Source organism: Apiospora hydei (assembly GCF_038363865.1).
Source record: "Apiospora hydei strain CBS 114990 chromosome Unknown utg000007l_segment0_segment0, whole genome shotgun sequence".
NCBI lineage: Eukaryota > Fungi > Ascomycota > Sordariomycetes > Amphisphaeriales > Apiosporaceae > Apiospora > Apiospora hydei.
This window is the reverse complement of record NW_027117366.1, coordinates 1,051,831-1,078,151: the sequence shown is the minus strand read 5'-3', so window position 1 is coordinate 1,078,151 and position 26,321 is coordinate 1,051,831. Positions and strand designations below refer to the sequence as shown.

At 53.6% G+C, this 26,321-nt stretch overlaps 9 protein-coding genes across 9 annotated transcripts; 5 read left to right on the top strand and 4 right to left on the bottom strand.

Annotated features, from left to right (window-relative positions):
* Positions 1-431: 431 nt before the first annotated feature.
* Positions 432-2,176, top strand: PG997_009414 (uncharacterized protein; the record flags this gene model as incomplete). Its single annotated transcript, XM_066813729.1, is given in 4 exon segments — positions 432-603; positions 879-988; positions 1,066-1,757; positions 1,768-2,176. 4 exon segments carry the CDS (start codon positions 432-434, stop codon positions 2,174-2,176), a joined length of 1,383 nt encoding a protein of 460 aa, XP_066665691.1.
* Positions 2,177-2,646: 470 nt separating this feature from the next.
* On the bottom strand, positions 2,647-4,148 carry PG997_009413 (uncharacterized protein; the record flags this gene model as incomplete). Its single annotated transcript, XM_066813728.1, has 2 exons — positions 2,647-4,028; positions 4,097-4,148. 2 exons carry the CDS (start codon positions 4,146-4,148, stop codon positions 2,647-2,649), a joined length of 1,434 nt encoding a protein of 477 aa, XP_066665690.1.
* Positions 4,149-4,762: 614 nt separating this feature from the next.
* Positions 4,763-5,518, top strand: PG997_009412 (uncharacterized protein; the record flags this gene model as incomplete). The annotated part of the gene is made up of 1 exon (XM_066813727.1): positions 4,763-5,518. One exon carries the CDS (start codon positions 4,763-4,765, stop codon positions 5,516-5,518), a length of 756 nt encoding a protein of 251 aa, XP_066665689.1.
* Positions 5,519-5,874: 356 nt separating this feature from the next.
* On the bottom strand, positions 5,875-9,585 carry PG997_009411 (MICOS complex subunit mic60; the record flags this gene model as incomplete). The annotated part of the gene is made up of 7 exons (XM_066813726.1): positions 5,875-5,922; positions 5,987-7,747; positions 7,818-7,946; positions 8,794-9,000; positions 9,150-9,368; positions 9,434-9,453; positions 9,510-9,585. 7 exons carry the CDS (start codon positions 9,583-9,585, stop codon positions 5,875-5,877), a joined length of 2,460 nt encoding a protein of 819 aa, XP_066665688.1.
* A 1,172-nt stretch (positions 9,586-10,757) lies between these two features.
* PG997_009410 (uncharacterized protein) lies at positions 10,758-12,909 on the top strand (the record flags this gene model as incomplete). The annotated part of the gene is made up of 2 exons (XM_066813725.1): positions 10,758-12,692; positions 12,763-12,909. The coding sequence occupies 2 exons, from the start codon at positions 10,758-10,760 to the stop codon at positions 12,907-12,909; spliced, it is 2,082 nt and encodes a 693-aa protein (XP_066665687.1).
* Positions 12,910-15,019: 2,110 nt separating this feature from the next.
* PG997_009409 (uncharacterized protein) lies at positions 15,020-15,457 on the top strand (the record flags this gene model as incomplete). Its single annotated transcript, XM_066813724.1, has 1 exon — positions 15,020-15,457. The coding sequence occupies one exon, from the start codon at positions 15,020-15,022 to the stop codon at positions 15,455-15,457; it is 438 nt and encodes a 145-aa protein (XP_066665686.1).
* Positions 15,458-16,551: 1,094 nt separating this feature from the next.
* PG997_009408 (uncharacterized protein) lies at positions 16,552-17,280 on the bottom strand (the record flags this gene model as incomplete). Its single annotated transcript, XM_066813723.1, has 2 exons — positions 16,552-16,883; positions 16,950-17,280. The coding sequence occupies 2 exons, from the start codon at positions 17,278-17,280 to the stop codon at positions 16,552-16,554; spliced, it is 663 nt and encodes a 220-aa protein (XP_066665685.1).
* Positions 17,281-18,576: 1,296 nt separating this feature from the next.
* PG997_009407 (uncharacterized protein) lies at positions 18,577-22,373 on the top strand (the record flags this gene model as incomplete). The annotated part of the gene is made up of 3 exons (XM_066813722.1): positions 18,577-20,530; positions 20,830-21,739; positions 21,815-22,373. The coding sequence occupies 3 exons, from the start codon at positions 18,577-18,579 to the stop codon at positions 22,371-22,373; spliced, it is 3,423 nt and encodes a 1,140-aa protein (XP_066665684.1).
* Positions 22,374-25,249: 2,876 nt separating this feature from the next.
* Positions 25,250-26,107, bottom strand: PG997_009406 (uncharacterized protein; the record flags this gene model as incomplete). The annotated part of the gene is made up of 2 exons (XM_066813721.1): positions 25,250-25,797; positions 26,017-26,107. 2 exons carry the CDS (start codon positions 26,105-26,107, stop codon positions 25,250-25,252), a joined length of 639 nt encoding a protein of 212 aa, XP_066665683.1.
* Positions 26,108-26,321: the final 214 nt, after the last annotated feature.

The window sequence follows — 26,321 nt, the reverse complement described above, 5'->3', positions numbered from 1 at the left end:
TGAGATGGGACCTGTCACGACACGACATGGGACCTGTATGTAGGTATGTACATGCATGCCATACTTGACATACATGACCTCAGGTATTAACAGAATATCCCACACATGAACGAATCCAACCAAGTCTGGATCACCATGGAAGAGAGTGGAGTCAGACCCAGCCGTGCCAGGCCTCACAGCCAGCAGACAAGTGTATGTAGAACATTGCTTAGGCCGGGCCCTTGAGACTAAGAAAAGTAGGTAAAAGCACCACCATGTCACCAGCAGCCGCCGCTATCGCAGTCCAACTCCCATGTTTCCTTTTCTGGCAGATACCTCAAGTCCTCTTGCGAACATTTACCAAGCAATTCTCTGATCGTTCCCGTTTCCATTGGCCCTGACATTGCGCCAGAGCGTGCGTGCACACATACACACAGACACACACAGACACAATGGCGAAGGACTTGTTAAAGGCGCAATATGTGGGCAAGAGCCTGTATAACGTCCCCACCCCGGCCCTGGTTCTTGACCTGGCTAAGGTCGAGGCCAACTGCAACTTGATGCTGGGTGCAGCCCAGAGGCTGAACCTCAACTGGCGTGCTCATATCAAGACTCATAAAGCAAGTACTTACTGTTCTATACCCGCATATTACAAATCTTTCTGGAAATGGCTCCACGGGAGAGGGCAGGAGCATTATGAGCCTTATTGCACCACGCCAAATCGGGATGCACCCCAAAGGTGTATAGGTTCGAAGCAACCTGGGGCTAATCCCAAGTTGGCTTGAAATGTGCCCTTTAGGACAAAGACTGGACTGGCATTTCTTTTTCTCTCGATCCCTTGATTTCTAGGCCCATGAACTAATGCAGAGTATAGACAACTGAACTTACACGGCTTCAAGTCGGAGACAAGAGCAGTACCCCTGTCAACTTGGCGGTATCAACACTAGCTGAGGCCGAAAATATCGTACCGCTCCTGAAAGAATACCAGGAAAGCAGTCGCAAAGTCAACGTAAGAAGCATGGCTATGATGCCTCTCTCACTCTGTTTAAATTAGTCACCGGGTTTCTGACTTGTGTGTGTGTATAGCTACTCTTCGCATTCCCAATCTACTCGACATGTGTGGACCGCCTCGCCCCTATATCAGCCCAGCTCGGCCCAGGCGGCCTCTCTGTGATGGTTGACCATCCCGACCAGATCAAGCACCTCACCGCTCTGGCCAGCAAATCCGGAAACCCGCCTTTGGTGTTCCTAAAGGTCAACTGCGGGAGCGACCGGGCCGGTGTGGTCCCGGACACCCCCGAATGCAACAGCTTGATCGACAAGCTTCTCGTCTCCGAAGCAGTGGGATGCTGCGAGTTCATGGGCGTCTATACCCATACTAGCCAGTCCTACGACACTCGCTCAGACTGGGAGGCGCTCGAGTACCTAGGAACCGAGTTTGGCGCCGTGTACCGCGCAGCCCAAGTAGTCCGCAAAGAGCGGCCCGACCACCCCCTTATCATCGCCGTCGGTGCCTCGCCGCAGGTGACTTCGCTCCAACACCCAGGCTTCAGCGAGCCCGCGCCCGCGTGCAGCACCCCTTCGACGCCCTCCGAGGCTCTGGTCAACAAGATGTCGAACCTGATCTCCACGCTCAAGGCCGAGAACCTGACCCTCGAGGCGCACGCCGGCGTCTACACAACCCTCGACGTCCAGCAGCTCGCCTCGCACGCCCGCTCCTCCGACTACCTCAACTCGGCCGCCCTGGCGCTCACCGTGCTCGTCGAGGTCGTCTCGCTGTACCCGCAGCGGAACAACGGCGACACGGCCGAGGCGCTCATCAACGGCGGCACCCTGGCCCCTCGCGCGCGAGCCCTGCAAGGACAAGGGGTCGCCGCCCGGGCAACACTACAGCGCCTGGGGCCTCGTGAGCCCCTGGAACTGCGGCGGGCAACCCGTGCCCGGCCTGGGCTTCCCTGCCGAGCACGAGGGCTGGGAGGTCGGCCGCGTCACGCAGGAACATGGCATCTTAACGTGGGCCGGCCGGCCCGAAGAGCAGAAGCGCGCCCCCTTGTACGTCGGTCAAAGGTTGCGGGTTTGGCCAAACCACGCCTGTATCACGGGTGCTCAGCATGGTTGGTACCTCATCGTGGACAGTCGAAACAGGGGCCGCGAGGATGAGATTGTTGATGTTTGGCCGCGGTGGAGTGGATGGTGATGTGCATTAGCCTTCATTTGACTGAGACTCGATCCAGCATCCGGTCCACCCCTGACATTCTCAATCCTGCTATCGCCATGCCGCGTTTTTAGAGACGACTTCGATCGGCGTAAGAAAGCCAATATGGCACTGGAGATTACCACTCAATATATAGACAGACCGTTAAGATGCCAACTAAGACGGCAATTGCGATTTCATAGACTACCCCTGATGTTTTTCTTCTTTCAAAACGGTCTGGGGATCTGGTACAATAGGTTTATAACCTTCTACTTTAGACTAAGAAGACTGCTCCTAATCTAGAAATACTCCATCTCAAGACCTATTACTCCAAACGCCTGCACCTCCAGAAACGCATCTCACTGTATCGAATGGAGAATAAAGAGGCTCAACGACGATCCGTAACAGTGTTTTTTCTTTTCGGGGGATTCATACTCCATCTATTCCTAGCCTCCAGCCCTCGAAGAAACGCCTTACTTACAGCGTTTCTCGACAATGCCGGCACCGTTTTCGTCGTACTCCTTCTTCGAAATCCACATTTGGTGGAATGTACCCAAGCTCGCCAGGATAGAGCCGCCGATCCACGCTCCGAATCGTCGTTCCGTAGTCAGACCAGCCGCGTGCAACTTGACGCGCATACCCGGGTACATGGCCATCAGCTCGTTGTTCAGGCGGTCGTTGAATCCGTTCAGCAGACTTGTGCCGCCCGTGACGACGATGTTGCCAAGCAGGTTGGGTCGCAAGTCCACGTCCACAGCGTTAAGGCAGGCACGAATCAGCTCAGGGACCGTCTGGGCCTTGGTGATGCGCTCTTCCTCGGAGGCAGTAGGCAGTTGGGCAGTCTCGTCCCACATGCCCTCAGAGACACGGAAACGCTGCTCGCGCCACATTTGGTTGGAGCCGTCGGGCATCTCGAAAATGCGACCGGGTTGCGTCTTGACAAGATCTTCGTTTCCGGGATTCGAGTAGCGGCCAGGGCCACGCCACACCTCTACTACCGATTCCTTGTATTCGGTAAGAAGACGTTCATCCTCGTAAGCACGGTACGAGGGATGGAGCTCGTAGTTGAGTTTGCGGAGAACGGCTTGGCTTGGGGCGCCGGCGTCGACTGGGACCTTGCTCTCAATCATGTAGCTGGGTCTGACCTCGATCTTGGGGTCGTTGCTGTCGAACATGGAACGGATCTGGTTAGAGAGCCAAATGCCACCAACATGCGACTTCTGGATAGATCGCTTCAGGATCATGCCGTCGTGCACAGCAGTTACGCTCGTGTTTGCACCTCCTACATCCACCACCAATGCACTAGCCTTGCCAGCAGCGAAGGCTGTACAAACTGGCGTTCGCGACAGCCAAAACGCAGGGCAGCCCCAGTTCTCCATGGCGATTTCGATGGCCTTCTCCCGGGCCTTGCCCTGGTTCCACGGCGCTTCGGTCATGAGCAACGGGCTCTCAGCAAGAGGCTTCTCTGCGTTCTCGGCATTCTCGGCGGATATAGCGGCATCCTCCATGGACACATCGCCCTCGCCGTCGGCGCCATCGTTCAGGCCGTTTTTAGAGGGCTGCGTCTGGCGGCGTTCGGGTTGCAAGCGGTCCAAGAGCATGGACTCCCACACCTGCACAGCTGTGTCCCAATCCTCTACGACCGACTCGGTCCTTGACATGTAATTCTTGATCTCGAAGTCGGGGCGGGCGAATAAGTAATCTTCGCCGAAGACGTTGCGGGAGCCCGAAGCGGCATTGGTATCCTTGATGGAGCCGTAAAAGGAAGGGAGCACGGATTTGGGCACATCTTCGCCCGCGAAGCCGGCGCGCGTTGAGCAGTATCCTGCATCGAGAACAAGGGCCGATACTTCGTCTGTTGTTGGTGATCAGCACCGACCTCTACACCAACTTAACTGCGAGGCTGTTCCTCTGACAACATACCTCCGCCATAGATATCAGTCGGCACTGACGCCGTAGTGAGGGGTTGAGCCATGGTGGCGATGTGTCGAAAGCGTTATTAATAGTATCGCTGCCTCAAACTGTGTTGGCAATTACAAAATGAACAAAAAGCGATGTACAGGATTTAGAATCGCAATAGCTTCGAGTTGGACCGCGTCGCGTGGCTGGTGCGTCGAATTGGAAGTGGCAGGCAGCTTGAGCTTTAGCGAACTAATTGACTGCGACTGCCCGCTAGGTTAGCAGCAGACTGTAGGCACCTAGGCAGGGGTCCGTGCACCATACAGCTCCAAGTTCTATGTTCTAGGCTGGTTCAGGTACCGCGCAGCGTCAAGGTTGCTTCAATTGAGCTTTCAGTTAGTGGGTGGTGGGGGAGCTTCCATGCAACCATCCTGGACGGCAGATGAGATCTATGAAACGCGCTATCTGATTAAAAAGCCAGCTTCCGACAATTGCTAAGACAATAAAGAACTCAGCATTTGAAGTATGACGGTCCAGCAAAGCTGAGGCCTAGTTCCCTGAACTGTACCTCCAACCGACTAGACAAGCCGCCAAGTCCAACAACCAGAGAGACCGTGGTCTCCATCTACGCCTCTGCATACAACGGGCTGCTGCGAAAACCGGCATACTCACTATCGCAACTCGCCCAGCATGTCCGACTTCTCCGACGAAGACCCCGCGCTCGACTTCCCGGAGACGTCCTCGGAAGAAGCCTCGTCGGACGAAGACGCGCAGCCCCTGCCGCCCATCTCGTCCAACTACTTCGCGCCGCCCTTCTACGGGCGGCCGCCGACGCCGCTCCCGCCCTCGCCCTCGCTGACCTCGCTCCTGCGGCCCTCGCGGCCGACCACCCCCGACGCCTCGGACGACGAGCTGGAGCCCGTGCCGCGGGCGGCGCCCCAGGTCCCCACGTACGAGTACTACGGGTTCGTGCTGTACCTGTTCAGCACGCTGACGTTCCTCGTCTACCTGCTGTGGGCGTACCTGCCCTCGGCCTTCCTGCACGCCATGGGCATCTACTACTACCCGAACCGCTGGTGGGCCCTGGCTATCCCCGCGTTCCTCGTCATGCTCATCGTCTACATCTACGTCGCCCTCGCCGCCTACAACGTCGAGTATCTGACGCTGCCCCTGACGGACCTCGAGACCATCGTCGACGATGCGGCCAACGTCGCTACCATCGACTCCAAGGGCCGCATCAGGGGCCAAGGAAGAGGAGCTGGCCCTGCCGATGAAAAGGGTGCCAGCAAGCGTCATCACATGCCGACCAGGGAGCTCGATTGGCACCGCATATGGAATAGGGGAACAGATGCGGTCATGGATGTGCCACTGGCAGGCGTAAACGAGGTTCTTTATGGAGGCCATACGAGTTATAAAGATGAGACAGCTAGAGAAACCAGTGGCTGAATTACTGCGACACAACTCTGTACGATTTTATTGTTGTAGCATTGCGTACGGCGTTTATGCTTGTTTTTTTTTTTTTTTTTTTTAGGATAGAGGCAGCATCAAAGATCCGTAAGAAAGAATCCACATCGTTTGCCACAACCCGCAGTATAGAGGTGTCTTGCTTATTGTTTCAGCAACGCGGGACATTCACGAACAAGATGAGGTCCTCCGTTCATCTTAGGCATCGTGGTCTATTCATGTTTTCTATAGTACAGACTCCAGGGCCCCCATCCTTCATCTCTAGAGACGCATCTGTCCCATTGACACGCTGGAATGGCAAGTGTACAGTCGACATAGGGAACCTTTACAACTCATAATTACTGCTCAACCTTAAGACTTTGAAGTCTAGCCTCGGTAGAAATAACCTGAAAGAAAAAGTTAGAATATTGACGACTGAATGTCAGGTTGGAAAGAGCGGATGCAACTTACGTCAAGCGCCTGCTGGACTTCGAGAACCTTCCTCACCTCGCCGAGCCAGTCTTTGCTCAATGTCTTGGCCCAGCCCTGGAGCCCGTTCATCTCACGCGCTGCACTATCCAGATTGCCCTCCTCAAGATAGGTTTGCGTCCTCGTAAGAATGCTCTCGACATCGTCACCGGCCGCCAGCCCCTGCTTCTTGAACATGACCTTGCTCAAGACCCAGCTGCTGGCATGGCTCGCCACGCCAGCATCTTCTGGCAGGAGGCTGGCCTTGCGCACCTCTGAAGCCACACGTCGGAAGCGGTCGATGAGCTGAGAGGGGTTGCTAATGCCGCGCTGGTAGGCAGTAGGGTTGATAGATGCGATAGCAGCGTTAACGACGTCATCGTCGGAAGCAATAGATCTGAGAGCAACAAGCTCGCGAACGAAAGGTCGGGGGTGCTCAGTGTCCTCGAGACTGGCACGAACAGCCTCAACAGCAACATGCAGTTGCTGTGTCCTGAGGTTCATGTCCACCACATCGTTCCAACCAGTGGTCAGCTGCTCAAGCTCCTTGATGGCTCCGCTCAACTGGTCCAGCTTGCCCAAACGGCCCTGGCGCTCGGCCTCAACGCTCTTCTTGATCTCCGACTGGAATTGGCGCTTAAGTTGGACAGCCTGTTCAAGCAGCTTGTTGGTAAGCTTCTGCTCGTTGACAAGCTTCTCGCGCTCCATCTCGGTCTGGATGCGCGAGTTGTAGGTTTCGTGCAGGCGCTTGATCTCAGCCTCGAACTCCTCGCGCCAGGCGCTCTCCTGAGCAACCAAGGCCTTCTCAACACGTGATACAAGCTCGTTAGCAGCAGTGTCGAACTCGTTAACTCTGGAAGCAACCTGGGAGGCAGCTTCCTCCTCGGCCTGGGTCTTCAGAGCACGAATCTTGGAACCTATCTTGTTGAGCTCATTCTTAGCCTTTCCAATGGTGGAAGAGAAGCGATCGTCTGCGTTATCGGCGTTGACCACGGTGATGATATCGTTGAGCATCTTGACCAAATCCTGAACCACGGGATCCTCGGCATCTTTAACCGTAAGGGGGTCGATTGGGGAAGCAGGCGGGAACCGAGAAGGCTCGTCAACTTCGGGAGCTTTGTAAGAACCCGCAGACTTTGTCTGTTTCGTGGGTGCACTTTCAACGACCTTGGCCGGAGCTTCGGACACAGGCTTCGCCTCACCCTTGCTCTTGGTCTCTTTCTTGAGCGAGGACTTGCCGACAGCGCTAGATGTTCTCTCCCCGCTGTCTGCGACTCTCCAAGACGCTCCGCTCTGAGGAGCGATCTTGACTTCGGCACCAGTATCCTTCGATCGCGATGAGTTGCCACTCAAGCTACGGGGGTACCTCTTCTTCAAATCTAACTCTTCGAAGTATAGAACAGCCTGCTCGCCGAAAGGCACATACTCGGTGAAGAAGTCGTGGAAGTTGTCACTGATGCGCGAATACGCAACACCGCCGCCGAAGGTCACGGTGCCAAGAATCATCAGAGTAAGGACCAAGTTGCGAAGACGGCGGAAGAAGCCCTTCTTCTTCTTAACGGGAGTAGGCGGGGGCGTAGGCAGCTTTGCTCCAGTCGCAGCCGAAGATGCAATGGCCTCGGGCTCGGGAGGGGTGAGAGGAACATCCTTGGATGCGACTTCGCTTCCTGTATTCAGCGTAGGGAGTTCACTGGCGACAGAAGTGGTAGTCTCCGACTTGGGAAGTTTTGAATCGTCTATCCTCTTCTCGTCGGCGTAGAATCTCTGCGTAAAAATTGTGGTCAGTGACACATGTCCGTGGCAGCATGTTGGGGAGATTGCATCATCGTCGTACCCTTCCGGCCACGCGAACAGTTGAGGTGATTGCAGGCTGCCATTGGCGGTTAACAGCAGAGGCAATGGGCGCATTGCCCACTGCCCTTACGGATCGCAACGAAGACCGCAACATGGGGACATCGAGGAACTGTCCAAGGAGCAGTTGTGGTGGATGGGACTGGTGATGGTATTGCACGGATTGAGGTGTAAAAACGCTGTGCTTGCTGGGGAGCTCGGGTTCGGTCGACGGGCTATGGAGCTTTTTTGCGTTCCTGGTGGATCCCGGACAGCAAGTACAGCAAGTACACAGGTACAAGTATTGGAAGCCAGGTCATACGTAATGCAGCAGCAGCAGCAGTCAGTCAAGCTTCCCCGTTGCCAGTGAGGATATGGTCAAACAGAGTACCAGTCTATATCTTGGATGCCTCGTCTACTCAATTTGGCGACACAATGCACGACAAATCTACGGGGGAATGAGGCTGTCGTTAATTAGGACGAGCATTTTCTACGTTGTTGTTATTGTTGATGTCGAGAGGAAGCTGGGAAAGGTCCGGCGGCAACCGGTCCGCCAGTGATAGGCCATGCGTGTGATGACTGCCGTGACCTATGTCCGATCACCACCACCTCCTCTAGACATTCGACTGCCTATAATTCCAGCTATACTTCTCAGATTGTAGGTGTTCTACAATCGTATTTACTCGGGGTCTCCAGTGGATGTATGTTTTCAAGAAATGTTTGTTGTTTAACTGCGATTTGCCAACCTCCCTGCCTACCTGCCTACCTAATCAGACACTAAATGGATATCAAACTCGAATCAACGCAGTGTATTAAAAAAAAGAAGCTTATGCCGTCCAACCTCATGATACTCCGATAACAAGAAAGAATACCGGGTCCGGGTCTGCAGCCCTCTCGTAGAAATCCCAGCTGAAGCCTCTTAACAGCTGCAAGCCCCCGGCTTGTGTGTTTGCGCCCTCACCGCTCGCTCCCAGACTTACGCCTCCTGCTCGCTGCCCTGGACGGCTATGTCTAGGGCCGACTTGATCCAGCGGCAGTTTCTTGGCGATGGCTGTGAAGAGCTCACGTACATTCTCTGCAGTCTTGGCCGAGGTCTCGAAGAATAGGAGACCAGCTTCGTTGGCGTACGCTTCGGCATCCGCCGCGGGTACGGCCCGCTTGTCGGGCTGCTCGGTTACCAAATCCAACTTATTTCCCGCAAAGAGCGATGATAATATTCTCGTTCGCCTGTCGCTGCAGCTCCTTGACCCATGACTTGGCCTTATCGAGAGAAGCCTATCGAAGACGGGTTAGTCTCGTGTCTTCAATATTTTCGCTGGGTTATGACTTTACGTACAGCCTGTGTGATGTCGTATACAACGACGGCGCAATTTGCGTTGCGGTAGTACATGGGCGCCAGGGACTTGTAGCGTTCCTGGCCTGCCGTATCCCAGATCTCGAACTTCACCGTGGTGTTCTCATCCAGAGAGATGGTCTGTGTGAGGAAGGCAGCGCCAATGGTGGATTCTCGGTAGGAATCGAACTGATCCTTGACAAAACGGAGAACAATCGAACTCTGCCCGTGTAGAGTCAGTAAGGATGGCTCCAAGCGTCGCATCAACCAGGAAGAGCGTTCATTACCTTGCCGACTGCGGATTCTCCTGTAGGGCATGTCGTTAGCATCAGGGCGCAATGCAGAGACCGAAATGGGCTTTACCTAGTAAAACCAACTTGAACTGCGCAAATCGTGCGTTCATTCCACGCGCAGCTGCCGGGCCACCTCTGGTAGACATTGTGATGATGGAAGAAGGTCGGCGGTTATCTTCGATAGGTTGCGACGGGTCGCTTTGCTGCGAATGCTGTAGGATTATGGTATTACAGAGGCGACGACGTAGGGTATCGTTGGTGGCGTGAGAAGAAAATCGGTCTTTGTTGGGGAGGGTTTGGTGATGAAATGCCGAGTAAGTGTAGATGGTTTCGTTTGGGCTCGACGTAGGAAGGCCGATATTCAAATGTGACTGCCTTGTTGAAGCTCCCGCTGTTCCAGTCTTCTGGCTGAGCAACTGGCCCACGTCAGTTGGACGAATGCAGGTGGCACCCGGAAGTTCCAAGGGCTGCGGGTGTCGGGTGCTCGCGTTCTGGGGGCTCGGTGCGCTGCTTTGCGCTGAAGATTACCGCTGTTGGGGGCCTTAGCCACACGCTTGTGCACCTGTACATGCACTAAAGGCCTCTAACTGGAGAGCAGGTGATAGTTGACCAGACCTCCAGACCTCCAGACCCAACACATGTCTAAGATGGCATTTATGTCAATGTCTATTGATGTATTTACATGTAGACAGGTACCGGAGCTGCATTCGCTTTTACGATAATGACGATGACGATGATTGATGGCTGCACATGCTCTACGCAGTCTACCTCCAAAGTACGGTGAATGTCAAGAATGCCAGTTTCGGTGAGGATTGGAAAGCCCATCACCTAATCGGTCGAATGATCCACGTGCCGCTGCGTCGATGAACATATGCGCATTTGAAAGATGTGGCTCAGCAGCGCTTGTACACGCACACGCACACACATTGGCACCCACTTACCACGTAGATGAGGTCACGGCCCGTGCTGCTTTACTTGGGCGAAAGCACCCACTGAACGCTCGACTTGGCATCACAAGCTTGCCAGGTTTCCCCATTGCAACCTCGAGAGCCCCCTGGAAGCCAATTCGTGTTAATAAGTTCAGGGGACCGTGGCAGCATCGCTAAAGATGTAAGTAATCCCTACTCCACCACCAGACTACATTACTTCCAACAAACACTCCTTTGCTCCTGCTCCCGATTCACTTTGACTTTGTACTGTAACTTGACAAGATTATGCGTTAAGAAAGACCGACATCCAAGAAACACAGTCCGCTATCGCATCTGGAATCCCCAACCGGGCAGGTTCAGGCCATCAACGCCCACTCATCACCGTCATCATGAGTCTCCCCTTTCGCGATATCAACGTCCAGGTGGCGCCGGACTCCTATACCTTCACCTCGCCCTCGTCCCCCAATGCGCCAGCTCTAGTCATCGACCGTCCCACCGGGGACTTGCGCTTGAGCGAGGGAAGTTCCTATCCCAACAAGCGCATCACCCGTCAGACCAGCATTGCAGGCATCCTGGGTATGATCAGGCTGAGACTGGACAAGTATGTCATTATAATCACCAAGGCTCAGCCCATGGGCCGCCTCAAGGGCCATATGGTATACAAAGTCATCTCAACCGACTTCCTGCCCATGCGCGAGCGTCAGATCCGAGACCCCGACGAGGACCAGTTCCTCTCCTTGCTCAAGACCTTCGTCATGACCGGACCCATGTACTTCTCCTACTCGCTCGACCTCACCAACAGCTTCCAGCGTCAAGCCTCTATAGACAACTCGAAACCCTTGTGGATGCGAGCCGACGACCGTTTCTTCTGGAACAAGTTCGTCCAGACGGACCTCATGGACTTCCGTACAAGGGGCAGCCGATCGCAGCACGGTGCTCAGCCCGCTGCCGACCCCTTCATCCTCCCTATCATGTGGGGCACTCTGGAGATTCGACCGACCACCCTCAAAGGCCAGCCTCTGACCATCAGTCTTGTCACGCGCAAGTCTCGCTATCGTGCCGGAACGAGATACTTCACGCGAGGACTCGATTCGGAGGGACACGCGGCCAACTACAACGAAACGGAACAAATCGTCATCTTGAACGACACAGGAAGTGGCATGGGCGGATTTGCTGGGAGTACCGATATGCAAAGCGGAAAGCTTGGTGGCTCCGAGGGCAAGGAGATGCAGATCCTCTCATACGTGCAGACTCGAGGAAGCATACCGACGTACTGGGCCGAAGTTAACGCACTCAAATATACGCCAAAGCTACAGGTCAAGTCTTGTGAGATGGCGCTTCCGGCGGCCAAGAAGCACTTCGACGAGCAAATCCGAATTTATGGTGACAACTACTTGGTCAACCTGGTCAACCAGAAGGGGCGGGAGAAGCGCATGAAGGACGCCTACGAGGAGATGGTGTCGACGCTCGTGTCTTCGCCCAAAGAAGGTACCAAGGCCGACTCGAGGACGGATGAGAAATTCCACGTGGTTGAGCCCAGTTCTTCAAGACAGGAGTTTGACCGCCTGCACTATGTCTATTTCGACTACCACCACGAAACAAGAGGCATGCAAATGCAACGCGCAATGCTGCTTGTCGATCAGCTCAAAGATGCGTTGATGGTGCAACAGTACTTCCGCGGTGTCGATATGCCAGCCAATGGGGGCTTAGAGACCCGTAACTTCCAGACCAGCATCGTGCGAACCAACTGTATGGACTCCTTGGACCGTACAAATGTCGTGCAAAGCATGCTTGCCCGCTGGACGCTGGACCGCATGTTCATAGACCTCGGCCTTCTGCAGCGCGGTGAGGACTTTGCCACTGCCGACACGGACTTTTACTTTCTCTTCCGCAACATCTGGGCTGATAACGCCGATACTGTCTCGCGCGCCTATGCTGGCACAGGTGCCATGAAGACGGATATCACCCGTATGGGCACACGCACTACCGCGGGTAAATTGGCAGATGGCAATATTGCCATCACTCGCTTCTACCTTAACAACTTCCGGGACGGGCCGCGCCAAGACGCATTTGACCTGTTCCTGGGTGCCTACGAGCCCTCGGAGGGTAATATTGGCTCATCCCTCATCTTTGCGGACCGTCGACCGGTTCTCATCCAGAGCATTCCCTATGTATTTGCTTTCAGCGTTCTCTTCATTTTCCTGGCGCTGGTTACACGCCGACCTGCCGATGCCTCTGTGATTACCATGCGGTTGTTCATCCTGTTCTGGACAGTCGTTGCAGCCTGGTGTGGCCAATTCATTCTGAGCAACGGCATGCTCTATGTAAGTCCGCCTGCTGTGTTTGCTCCCCTGCAATATTCTGTCTGGCGTGGTGTACTAATCAACTCTGCAGGTCAACTGGCCCAAGCTGAACCCCCGCCCTTGGGCTGTCGAGGGGCTACCAAGACACGATCAGCAAGATCAGGAAGGACAAGCTGATCGGGCCGCTGGTGGCGAGGCACGAACGGGGTTTGAGCACTGCGAAGTACCTCAGTGCTGAAGAGGGCAAGAAGAGAATCGAGTAGGCGGGAGTGGCTGTTTATTTTTCCGAAATGAGAAAACTTGCCAGGGTCATCTTTTGTTTCTTGCCTTCGATGCTCCGAGGCTGTGTAGGGTTTTTTCGGATTGTATTACTTAGTAAACTAATTAATAGACCTTTACAGCACGTTGTTTTCTTTTGTCTTATTTCATTGTCGAGAACGTGTGGCATTATCGTCCCCAGTAGTTGAGGTAAACTGCCAGAAGCTGATCGTCATCTGTATTTCACCGAGCCCCTTTTGGCGCATATCTGACAACTACGTGGCCCCAGGCTAAGTAGGGGCGACCTAAAATATAGCAAACGGATGTTGCTTTAGAATTTTGGGAAGCAATTAAGAAGTGCATTTTGTGTGGATTGTATACCGTAAGGTTGATTGCAATTGTACCTTGCATATAGAGCAACTCGAGAACCTGGGAACTCACCATGTGATGTGACAGCTGCCAAGCCCTCCCGCCCCCTTTATGACCCCCACAACAGTGTCTCGAAGCCTCAAAAGTGCACATGGCCTATGGTTAGAATGGGTGCACATCATCCGCCCCTTTTGACAAATGACTGGTCGTATTCAGAGCACGACTAAGTGCTCTAGATCTAGCCAATTGCCCGAGGAATAACTGTGTCCGTGTTGAAGTCCACGCAGTTTGCGTTAATCTGCCCAAACATGATATAAGTATAATGCAACCTGATGCTGTTCGTCCTCCCGTCCATGGCCTACCTCCGTTCCGCAGTAGGATACATGTTTGAGTCTCTGCTAGGGCTCCTGCTGCCACTAGCCCGGCGCGGCAAGGGATAGAAAGCCCAGACCGCGGATTAGAAAGACGAAAACTGGGCAAGGAGTTATCTGCCACCTTCTCACCATCTTTACCTGATACGCCGCTCATGTCCGTAGCTGCCCCCGGCATATTCTAGGCTCGTCTGATGGATGCTACTAATATACTGAAGTCCTACATATCACCCGTAGCTGAAGTGATGCATATTTCACTTTCAACCAATTGCTTCACCAAAATGTTGTTTTTCGATCCCACGAGCAGGGGCGGGCGGTCTTACTGTGAATTTCGTTCCTTGATGTTTGCTCCAAGTCAAGTACAAGATAGGGGCCGGAAGGAAGAAAGGGATTCACAGCTAATAAGGGCCAGCCGGAGGAATGCCATGTCTTGTCTCATAGCGGTCTTACTTATAGGTCGCATGGGCTGTGTGAGTCAGCACTGTACGACCGATATTCATTATCATGTCCAGAAATAGGATCTTTCCAGCGGGAAAAGCATCAGCCACTCGGTCAAATCAGCTGTTTCTACTGCTTTTAGGACTTTTGCTAGGAAATAATCACTTCTATTATTAGCTTACTATAATTTGCACAATGTTTAAGCGCCCACACCAACACGTGCGGTCATTCGTAGTATTGGGGGCTGTTGGATTCGGGCGAGAGCTCTTACGTCTATAAACGCCCTTGGGTTTCCCCAAACGGGCTTCATTGCAACCAAATGCACACGTATAGGGGCAACTCCTCGTCCAAATTTATGGCTATATGTGCTTCGGGATACTCGATTACCTTACCGTATGACCATGATTGACATACCGACACAGTCCTGGGTCCGACTCATGTCGGCCGGGAACGACAGCGCATGCATTGTCGTAAATCCATCGATCAAAAGCCTTAGGGACTTCCCTGTCCGTGTGGATGCTTGCTCTGGCCCCGAGAATAGCAAAACCTCACTATGGCGGTTCGAACCTGTAGCCAACAGCCCTGGCCACTACACCATCTACAACAAGGCAATCCCCAACTACTTGCAGCTAATCTGGCAAGGTGCTGATCTGTACAAGATCTTGCTAATGGCCCAAACGGGAGAGAATAACCCGATTCAGGATTGGATTCTATCAGCTGTAACTTAACCCCTGAAAGCGAAACGATGCACAAGGAAAGCCACAGACTAACTGGATCACTAGGGGGGAAGACCCGAACACCATCCAAATCAGCAACAAGGTATTTCCAGGTTTGCCCTTGCACCAAGAGACGATCAACAACACGAACGCCGTGTTGATAGGTGTCCAATACGAGGGCTGGTCCATAGCCAAGATGGAAGATGTGAAACCCCAGAGCCCTGCTTCTGCTATTGGCACCAGTGCTGGTGCCTCAAAGTTCACGACCACCATTAGCACGGGCACACCATCGCCGGCATCGTCGTCAGCGACAGCCATACCAACGGACACACAGTTGTCGGGTCCAGGCCTATCTAAGGATGCCCCGAACCCGTCAAAACAGCCCTTGATGATAGGTATCTCCGTCGGTCTAGCTGTCCTGCTTCTCTTGACCATCGCTGGCGTGTACTATTGGTACTGCAGGAGAAGGGGTCGCAAGGAAGCCCAAGACTCGCTCTCGAGGGTGGAAGCGAAGCTCGATTCAGAGTCCCTTTCCAGCAGCCGCACGGTATCAATGGCCGAAATCTCGTGGCAGCATGATCCTGAGGTGAGCTTCTCCCTTGCTTCGGCACCCCGTGTTCATCGCCCGCCCTAACACTTTGCAGAAGTGGCAAACGCAACTGCGTATCAAAAACCAAACTGGCGAAGACAGGCAGTTTACAGCACTGCTAGATACAGGATGCCAAGCCGGTAACTTGATATCGTCCCAAACTGTCAAGGAGCTCAACATGTGCTCCAAGATTACGGGACTCTCAGAAGCGCCTACATGGACGGGCGTAGAGGGGCAAAATGTGACCTTTTCTGGGAAAATCACGCTGGCATGGAAAATTGTTGGATCTAGTCGGTCGTTTACCCTGACTCGGTTCCTCGTCATGAACTCGCCGCATTTCGAGATCATACTGGGCGACCATGCCATCCAGGAGCTTGGCCTTCTGCAAGTAAACCGAGACTTGATCTGCCCGGTTTTCAACGCCAAGAAAATCAGCAAAAGTGAGTTGTTCCACTACATATGCGTTCTATATTGATGTCAAGCCCTTCTGATATTTTCCAGCGGACAAAAACAAAAGGGATGAGAATAACAAGAAGCGTGATATGGAAGCGAGTGCCGCCAATGAACGAAACGAACAGTGAAAAAGAAGGGCAAGGAGGAGTCGCGCTCAGGGGATTCCCAGTCCAGCAGATCAAAGTAGACGTAGTTGTGGCTGATCATGACCAACCACATGAAATCAGGTAGCGAAGAACATGTTCTTTGGTAGATGAAAGAAGTGGCTTCAGGTTACATGGTCGGGACTCCCGTACCATCAGGGGGCTTGCTGGGTTGCACTGCCAACAAACACGACTTGTATAGCTGCGAACCTACAGTATCTACAAGTCAGTACTTATATTCAAGGCACAAAGATGTCGGTGCTGTATACTTACGCTGCTGTTGATGCAAAAATTTCAATCATCCTACCGTTAGTGAACACGCCTGCCCCAACCGCGAAGATCAACTGGATCATAACCAGCCGTTGCGTCATGTTAGTCACGACATACAGAACAGCGATAGACGCCGTAGGGAGCAATGATGCAAGTGCCGTGCTCACAACAGCTTCTAGTCGTGTCAGTCCGCGTGGAGAATAGTAGACCGTATCGCCATGGGAGCCGTCAGAGTCAGGTTTCTTGATGGGAATAACACGTCAGTATTCCGTTTCACAAAGGTAAACCGGCTCCTAACGGGCTGGCAAGATAGGGTGCCTCGCAAGGGTTTCTTCCATTCTTACCCGGAAAAGCTGGCCCAAGGTGTGATGGTACCATTGCAAAGGTTTGTGGCCGATGAATCTCACGAACGCACCATGGCCCGCTTCCGGGCGAAGGCATATAAGCTCCGAAAGGGGGGCTGGCAGTCCATATCTCTCGGTCAGGGCCGCTGAGCCAGATGTTGCCCATTTGTTCAAACTCCATCCAAGCACGCAGGGAGTTCAGTTCTGGCTTTGCAGGCGACGCTATTTTGTACAGTTCATGCTGCTGGAGCAATGTTTTTCCTGTAAGCCGTCACGTTATTATATCATGTGCTTGGTCTTGCTCAGAGGAAGTCTTGATCGACGTACTGTAATCATGGAGAAGCTTGGTAATCTTCTGTAGAATCTCCCACTGCCGTGACCCCTCATCGTCGGCACAAGATGCCGAGCTGATCAGATCCTGCCAGTTAAGATCGCAACGAGCCCTGTTTGGATCCAAGGAGTCTACCTTGACCTGCTCTTGTAATTCCTTTTGAAGAACTTCAAGCTCGGCCTGCATGTGCAGCAGACTGAGAGTACTGAGAGAGGAGAATCGCTTGAAGATGGCGACCTTGGGGTAATCCCCCATGAAACTCGCAAGTCTGGTGTAACCACCTCGTGTAGGGTTACCCAGCGGGATCCCGTTCAATCCGGTGGCCATTATGGGCTCACTGCTTGTCGTCTAGTGAAAGATGGAAGGATGGAGATTGCAATCTTGTCAATACTTGCCAATACTTGCCATAGTCGAGACAGAGCGAGGCCTGGCTCTTAGATGCATCATCTCAATGCGTTGGGTATCATGCATCATGCACCGTATATCGTGCATCGTGCCCGAGTCCTTCGCCATATTGTCGGATTGCATCACCTCTAGGCAAAATCATAAGGCATTCATTATTCATCTGCGACATCTGCCCAGCAAGGCAGCCTGCCTGCCATGTGATTGCTGGCATGCAGTTTGGATGGTGACACCACATCGCCCCAGCGAACGCTGCTCGTTGCTCTGTACGTCCCTAGTTTTGGGCTTGTGTAATGCAATTGTCTCAAAAAGGAAAAAAAAAGAAAAAAAAGACCGTTATCATTTACTGTCTTGCATGGTTTTGGATGACTGATGTTGATGATGGTCGATATAATGAGCATCAAGCGCCACGAGTACTTGATGCACTCACACTCACTCCTCCAGTCTGAATGTTGCATATCAATCAGGCCCAGGTCGGGTGCTACCTAGTTAACTAGATAATCGATCCATACGACACAGCAGGCATTTAAGGTTGCATTTGTGTATACCATGCAGATATGTATACAGTTTGTCGGGATATTTCTATTTGTGCCTGATGTATCCTTATCCAGGCTTGCACATGTGTATTAACCCAAGAGCCGAGGCCCCCCGTCGGAGATGACAGAAAGGGGAAATTGAGCGACGGAGGTGACGCGCGCAACCATTCCGTGGCTCCGTGGGCAGGCAAATGAGTGCCGTGCGCTAGGTTTGAGTGCAGGTGGCTACATACTTAGTGATGTTAGGTACATTAAGTACCTAAAGAGGTACTAAGTATGAGCATGGAAGCTAGCTAACGTTCTGAGGCAGCGCCCAAAAGCCTCGAACACATGCCACTCCAGAGTCCATACCCGTCCACAACCACTTGTTTCGCCCGTTTGGTTTTGGGTTGGCCATCACGCCAACGCATTTGCGCCGGTTACAGCACTTGGGGGCTTGCACATTTCATTTATCCCCCCTTCACATGGCAAATTCGCAATTTGCCAAGCTGTACCGTACCGCACCGCCGCCACCTCCTCCCTATTAGCATATCGCCCATGTCTCGAATCAATTGAATTGCGTTTGGACAACCAGAGAACATGCGCCCCTGCTGCTATCATCCGCACGGCCAACACTCTTGAGATACCATCCGGGAGCCTGGCATGCGACTGATTGGACGCGTTGCTTCGTTGGCCGAGTAGCGCCATGGCAGAAGATCATGAGAGCCAAACCTTCCGTGTCAAGGCCGCACCGCGCTACTCGAAATCCTCGACCTCCCGATCCAGACTCAGCTACGGCAGCTACGAAACGGGCGAGTCAAGCGCCGACGCCAGCGCCCTATACGACCCATCCCCGCCGTTGCGAGGAGATCCCGACGGCAACGACAATGCCCGGAACAAACGTCGCTCGTACCGGCCACGGCCGTCAGGCGGCTTCCTTCTTCCGAACTCAGTCGCCAATGATCGCCCGGCTCGGCCCCGTGAAAAGGCATTGCCACGTCAAGATGGAGCACGCAGGAGATCCAGAATACCCGTGGATAGTCGGCGGAAAGGGAAGAGCCCTGTAGGGACTACCTCAGATAGGAGTGACTCCAGCTCTTCTTCAACCTTTGAAATGGGCACCGACGCAAAAGATATGGAGGGGGACTATGCCGTTTCTCGCCATCGTCAAGAGCGCCGGCCAAGTCCGAATGCGCGCCCCGTTTCGTCTTCCCGAATCCCATCTCCAAGGCCAAACGCTGCCTCCCTCGACATGGATTCAACCCAGATCGTCAACATGGCTCTAAACCTCAGCGAGTCGAGGCGGATAGCCCAGCGCAGGCATGTCTCCAGCCCTGCGCCTCCACGTCTTGCGCCGCTGCCTGATAGCCCCAGTGGCGGAGGTTTGAAGCAACACCTCCAAAAGCAGAGGCGAACTTCTCGGAACTTGTCTCCACAGCCTGAAACGAATGCTCCCTTGAAGAATATCTCGGCCTCGAATCCTCGTGTCAATAGCCCTCTTCATCAGGGTACATTTGACCCTGAGGGAAACTACACTTATCACTTTTCTGCGTCGACACTGAACAGAGCCCAGAAAGCGAAAGAGCATTTTGAGCTCATGGCTCAGCATAGGCGTCTTCTACAGTTAATTCCCCCATTAGACCACGGCCTACAAGAAAACAGCCGCCCATCAACTTCCAGCTTACCAAACTCCCCTACAAACGGCACTTCTTCCCAGAATCCTTTTAACTCCAACTCATATGTGCCCCCTAGGTCGACCTTACAACCCACTGCAGTACATACGCAATCGGAAGGTTCGAGCAAGAGAGAGAAGAGCAATCGATGGCGAAGCTCAGGGCTTCTCCGATGTGTCCAGGGTTACAGACTGGGTAGATCACGCAGCCGCCTGTGCAGCTGCCTCCCCTTTCATGCCAGGACCAGGACCCCTCCTATACCCCCTTTTTCTGGTGCGCAAATGCCATCTAACCCTCAGCAACAGCCGTCAAGCATACCTGTACCTGTTTCAGCCACTGCGAAACCCAAGCGTCCAAGGATAGATTGGATAATCGATCCTGCAGATATGCTCGCCGATGTCAATTGGGTAGAACAAGACGACAACAAATTGCTTCTTGAAGATCGCCACTACGCTCGTATTTTCCCCACGCCAGCGGCCTCTTCATCAAGGCCATTGTCACACCAGGGAGAAGAATCTGCCGCGAGTTCACTACGAGCCCGCCAAAGTATTGAACATGGTCATGATGATATCTATGTAGAGCCAAAACCTTCGGATTCTAACGCGATGTCGAAGGCGGACACTGATTTGTCACATACAAGTGCGCGAGAGAGGGCTAGGCACAAACTTCATGAGCTCAGGGGCATGCATCATCGGCACAATAGTTCTGTGCACAGCCATCATGATTTTCTCAACTTTCGAAGGAGCTCGTTCTCAGATACGTCTGAGAGCGAGACTGATCGCAAGAGGCGAGGGCGAAGTGGGACAGTCAGTGCTGATAGCAAGGCTGTTCTAGAGAAGCAGATGAATGAGTTGATGGCACGCGAGGCTATAGAGGAGCGGAAACGGTCTCTTGACGAGGAGACTGACAACCGCAAACAAATCCACTCAACTCATATGACGCCCGACAAATCTTTCGAACCTCCAGCACAGGGACACACTCGTGTGGGTTCGCGGGCAGACGATAAAGGGAGACCCGGAGAAGACTATGCGCGCCCCGGGGAGGCAAAGTTCTCCGGTTCGGTCTTTCCGTGAAAGCTTGGAAGTCCCTGACTTCAACTCCAGGTTCTCAATGGACTTGGATAGTTCTGCACCACCGTCGCCAGATCTCAAGCCAATTAAACGACGTAACAACTTCGTATCAGGTACCGGAACGGACCTGTCGCCCCAAAGCAGCCGCCCTTCATCTCCCGTGCGCAATCCTTTTTCGAAAGTGAAGAGCATGTTCCGCGATCGGAGTCGCGATAGGGGAGCGAGAAAAGGACAGAGGAGTTGACCAGATAAACGTCATCAAAGAAGAAAGCATTGGTAGCCCTATTGAGCCAGTCGAATCATCCACTCTGTCCCCCGCTTCCACCGAGAGCCTTGGGAACATTGGGAGGGCAAGGTCCCGTAGCCCAGCACCAAAAATCGCTTCACGCAACACTGGCGAGAGCCATAAGTCCCATAAATCAATGGGCAGTCTCCGACTGGGGCGTGATGACCAAATCGGACTACGAACCATTTTCAAAGGAGGCGCCAAGATTGATGGCATCATTCGCGGTGGTGTGTCGAAAGTCTCGGATCTTTTGTGGAAGAAGGATCAAGACGACGATGGCTCAACGTCCGATACATCTAGCGACGAATCACACCATGGGCTCTCTAGAGAAAGATCCGATGGTCCGGAACCCAGTTCGCAGACGGAATCAACTCTACCCCAGGAGAACCGACAAGCCAAGCACTACTTGGATGTGATGCCTACCTTCAAATCCGCATCGGATGTCGACAAGTCAGCTTCTCCTGAAGCCGGCGTACTTGACGTCCCCGTGAACGTGTCGAGTCCCCCAAATCGTCGTTCAAGCCGTTTCGATAAACTCAAGCCTCCGCGCATTGATGTGATGAGCGCATCGCCCGCATCGACGCCATTAGCGCAGCTGAAGGGCGATCCTTTTGATTCCGGCGTGTCCGAGTCGGAATCTGACGAACAAAGAACACAGGTAGTTGACGGAGCGCGGAATTCTACCGGCCAACTCAATGCCGTAATGACCGTACCGGCACTTTCGAAGGGCAGCGCGACTCCTTGGGCGGCTCGCGCCATTGGTCAATCTCCGATCCGTCGTCGATACCGCAGCGGAAAACCCAGCTCTCGAAACGCGAAGCAGCCCGCCTTCGTGCCCTTGTCCTTTCATCGGGCATAAAGGCTATGGAAATCGCACGCCGCTTCGAGGAACCGCGTGCGCTATCTACGCTGCAGGGGATGCCTGCCGGCCTATCGTGGGATGACTTGGCGCAGTTCACCCCCTGCAGAGCAGGCCAATCTTGCCGTCTCGCAGCGAGATCTGTACGCAACCAGCGCACGCATCCTCAGTTCTGGTGTCGAGACGTCCAGTTTCACTCTCGAGAATCAGATGCATGCCTTCGCGCAGAACGAGGTGCGGCATCTGCACGGGCGCGCCGACGCGCTGCACCAGCGCATCGCCACGGAGCTGATTGATATGACGCGGCGCGCTGCCGACGATGCCGACGAGTGCTCCCGGGATATCAACGACGGGCAGCGGCTCAAGGTCAAGCACGTCCTGGACGTGATCGACAACCTGATGCGGCGCAAGCGGCGGCGCTTCAGGTGGGCGAGCGCGCGGCGGCTGGCTTATGGTCGAGTGGGCTCTAGTCGGGCTCATGTGGTACGTGTGGTTCATCGTTATGATTGCAAGGATCTTCATGGGCATTGGCAGCGGTATCATAGGCATGGTGAAGTGGCTGCTATGGCTGTGATGACCTGCTACTCTACGAGAGGTTCGAAACGAAACATGTGAGCGGGAGAGTCTCGAAGATATACTCCGGCATTGTCGCTGCTGCGTTCATGAGCAATTACATGGCTTGTACGCCTTTCTATGGTTCTAATTCATCTCGATGTTTTCATTTTTGTAACTCCCACCTTTCTTTTACTTCTTCTTTTCGTTTGTCGTTACTTGTACAGCATCAGCTCCGGCGTCGGTTGGTTGGGTTGGGTCACATGGGTTCAGGAGTAGCCAGCAGCATTAGTCAGTCAGTTGTATATTGACGACAGACAGGAGGCTACGGGAACATATCCGTGCTTAGTTTAATCTATTAGAGCTTGGATGAGCAGTACAGTTTGTAATCAAAAACAAAATACCCCCTTTCTTCACAACGAGTCCGGCGATCCGGCAATGTCGGCAATGTCGGCTTTCGCCCGTCCATCCTCGGCGAAATGCAATCCGCCCCTTTTCATCCGCACGGCATGGGCTAGACCTGAAGGGATTAGAGTTCGAAACACCGTCTCTGCGGCTCTTTCTCGAGTACGAAGTCTGTTAGCCACCTTGTCAGGCTTACATGTTTCATTGCTAATGTTTCGTACATCAGATGACAAAGTTTACTGGCAACGGTTGAGGGGTTCCTGCTTGCGAAACTTGCTGCCGAGCCAAGAGCACACGATCGATACCCAAGTCCTGGTCAAGCTTGTTCTCGTAAAGAAACAAGATCGTGGGAGTTATCCACAACGACAAACAACAAGTCTGGCAGGTATCTAGTACTACGAGCGAAGAGCGGGTGCCTGAACGACAACCATTACGCCACAAGGACCCGGATATATGCTGAACCATGCCATGTTTGTTGTCGTGGCTTGTTTCCTACCCAGCTGTGCGATTTGACTTGCTTGCTTGCCGACAATGTGTCGCAAGCTTATACTCGTATACCAGGACCAATCACAGTCTGAGTAGCATTGAAACGGACGAATACTATTGTTGCGGGAAACTTCAGCGAATGTCGCATTTATTTCACCGGCGAACCGTGTCTCCAAGTCGGCCGTCTAAGGCTCTTCACTTCCGATGAAAGATCCGGTGCTTTGTATCATGTGCCTTCCTGGTGATATAGCCCAGTATCAGAGATCCGGCTCTGGCGCTCAAAGGCTTCCTGGGCAAGCAGGTCCGTGAGGGGGTGAGGCAACAGCCCGAGAGTGTCGCATGACGTATGGATTTCCGACTGGTTGCCCAAGTTGGACGATATCTGTGCACCAAGCAACTACTTGCAACTTGTTGATGGCGCTCCGCTTCAGATATTGTCTGATAGATGCACGTCTGTCCCTTCGCATAGCTCCTGTTTGGTGCAAGCATGCACTGGGGTTCGTCTGGATTCGACCACTTGGAGCCAAGCTTTGCTATCACAAGGCTGGGCGCCATTACATATCAAGTCCCAGACAGCCGCCATATCCGTTCGGCAGAGGCTTCTCCTAGAACCTCAGCTAGAATTGCATCCTCCGCGTCATAAGCCATGGACGATGAACTGGGCGAGGTGGCTGCTGTGGCCAAGACGGCCAACAGCATTCGAAGGCTCTCTTGTAGCACTTTGATAGCCATCATCGTCTTGAGGGATCACATCAAACGCATGAGATACCAGCCCCCGTCAGTAGCAGATGTACTCAAAGATTTGCAGTCCTTGGAGCAGATACTACAGAACGCCGTCGACTTGCTTAACAAACACAACGATGTATTGCCCGAGGATCCCAGGCTTGAGATGTCTCTCAGCAGGTTCGAGACCGACCTACAAGACTGCCTGAACCAAATCAATGACTGGGCCGCCGACGAGGCATTGCAACCATCCTGCGGCAGCCAGTGGAACGAATTCCTCAAGCGAGTAAGGTACGCCGGCTATAGAGAAGTCTTTGATGAATTGTCGACCAAGCTGGCTGCGCATCGGGCCGTTCTATGGCTCCATCTTACCTTTCTTAGAAGGCATGTCCTTACCAAGCCTCTGGATTCTGCAGGCACACGTTCTGACAACTCTCTCTAGATTCTACGAGGAAACTGTGGCCGAAAAGAATGCCCAGTTCGAACAGAAGCTACAGCAGCTCGAGAAAGAGGTCGCTTTCGTACCGAACGACGTGTCTGATATCCAGTCAAGTACGGACCGCACGACATCGAGCTCTTCCGATTATGCGGAAAAGGGGGCCAAGAAGAGCGACTCATCCTATAGCAGCAAGGCCAGCCCCGAACAATATGGGTTCGGTATCGATAGTATGCAGCAGAAACCCTTACGAGGTCTAGGGCAGAAACCTCCCGCACTCAAGGTGTGTCACTGGAGTTGCGATGCCCTGAATGGCATCGACGATGTCTTTGAGTACTACGGCAGTGACGGATATTCCGTCTGCAAACTCTGCAGCTTCAAGTTCTACTGGACCGACGACGAGTGCTTCGTCCGACAAGGCCAACATCTGGTCAAGCGTCATGCGCTCGGGAGCTGCGGGGGCATGGTTTCTTTCGAGAACAAAGCCGACTTTATGACTCATCTGGTGGTTTGCCACCAGTTCATGATTCACGACTTCAACCAAGGGTCTCCCAAAGAGTGGCCTAACAAGTCCTGGATTGACGACCTCTTCCGCCGATGGGGTTCCGCCCCTGAGCCTTCCGATACCCCCACCACCAGGCTCGATGGCCCCTCGCAACGTCACGCTTCTGGTTCCTCCCTCCCGCTCCTCAGTGACATATCCAGGATTTTGCAATCATCGGGTCTAATACAGCGCACCGACTATTATCACATGCCGAAAGGCGAGCTGACGGGCCATCCTTGGAACCCATCTGCCAGCGTGACCGAACTCTGCATTGCCTTGGCCACACTAGATAACGACGAAACCGCCCAGATCCTGGGCCGGCGGGAGTACTCGCGTGTCTGCTATTTAATCGGCTGTCTGCAAGAAGAGCTGACGATAACGGGCCACGAGGAGCTGCTGACGCTCGAAACGTACAAGTCCCCAGCACACGACGCGCTCTGCCACTCCGTGAGCACGGGCAGTAGATATGCGGCGACGCACCGGGTAAACTCCTGCTGGCGGCTGCCGCTCCAGGACAAGAAGCGGCCGGTATACTGCGCCACGCTCCTGGACGCCCTGCGTCTGCAGAACCACACGTACGACCGAGACGAGGCCTTTAGGCGGGCCGGTCCCCACGCCATCGCGCGGATGCTCGAGTGCCTCCAGACCGAGATCAGCCGGTCGCCCGCCGCGAGCCCCATGGGCCGTCTCCATGCCAGAGCCATCGACAGGCCCTTCCGGCTGGCGCGCGACCCCACGCTGAGCGAGCGAGAACTCCGGCAGGCCCAGACGCTGGCGCGGAAAATCGACGAGTGGATGATGGGCACCTTTGTCCACTCGATCCCGCTGCGGCGCGTACTCATGAGCGGAAAGGTCATCCCGGACCTTGCCTCGACGACACCGACAGCGTGGGCCTTGAAGATGATGGTGCACTGGGCTCCCGAGACACCGGTGATGCCACCAGCTAATAAGGAGATTATGGAGGAGGAGAGGTACGAGGAGGAAGAAGAGGAGGATGACGATGGTAGAGGCTCCAGCCCCCGTCCCTATTCGTATCCCGACTCAGTATACTCGGCGGCAACTATGTCGTCAATGTCATCATCGAGCGGGACGATTCGCGTGAAGAGACTCACCCTGTTTCAAGAACCTCCGGGCAAGCTCCACAAGAGCGCAGAGCATGTGGTCTGCGAAGTGCAGCCGGAGATGAGGCCGCTGAGTTCGCATTGCTCTACTTATATCTCCTACGACACCACGGCCATTGGAGAGGAAATCCAGCAAACGGGGGTGGCGACGCTGCCTCCGGACTGACAATGCTCGCGCAAGTTCTTCTTAAGAAAGAAAAAGAAAACTAAACAACAACAAATGTAACTATAAAGTATCCAATGTGTAAAGTGGTCTGATTGCTTGGCACGTACGTCTATAACTTAACTGCGTATAT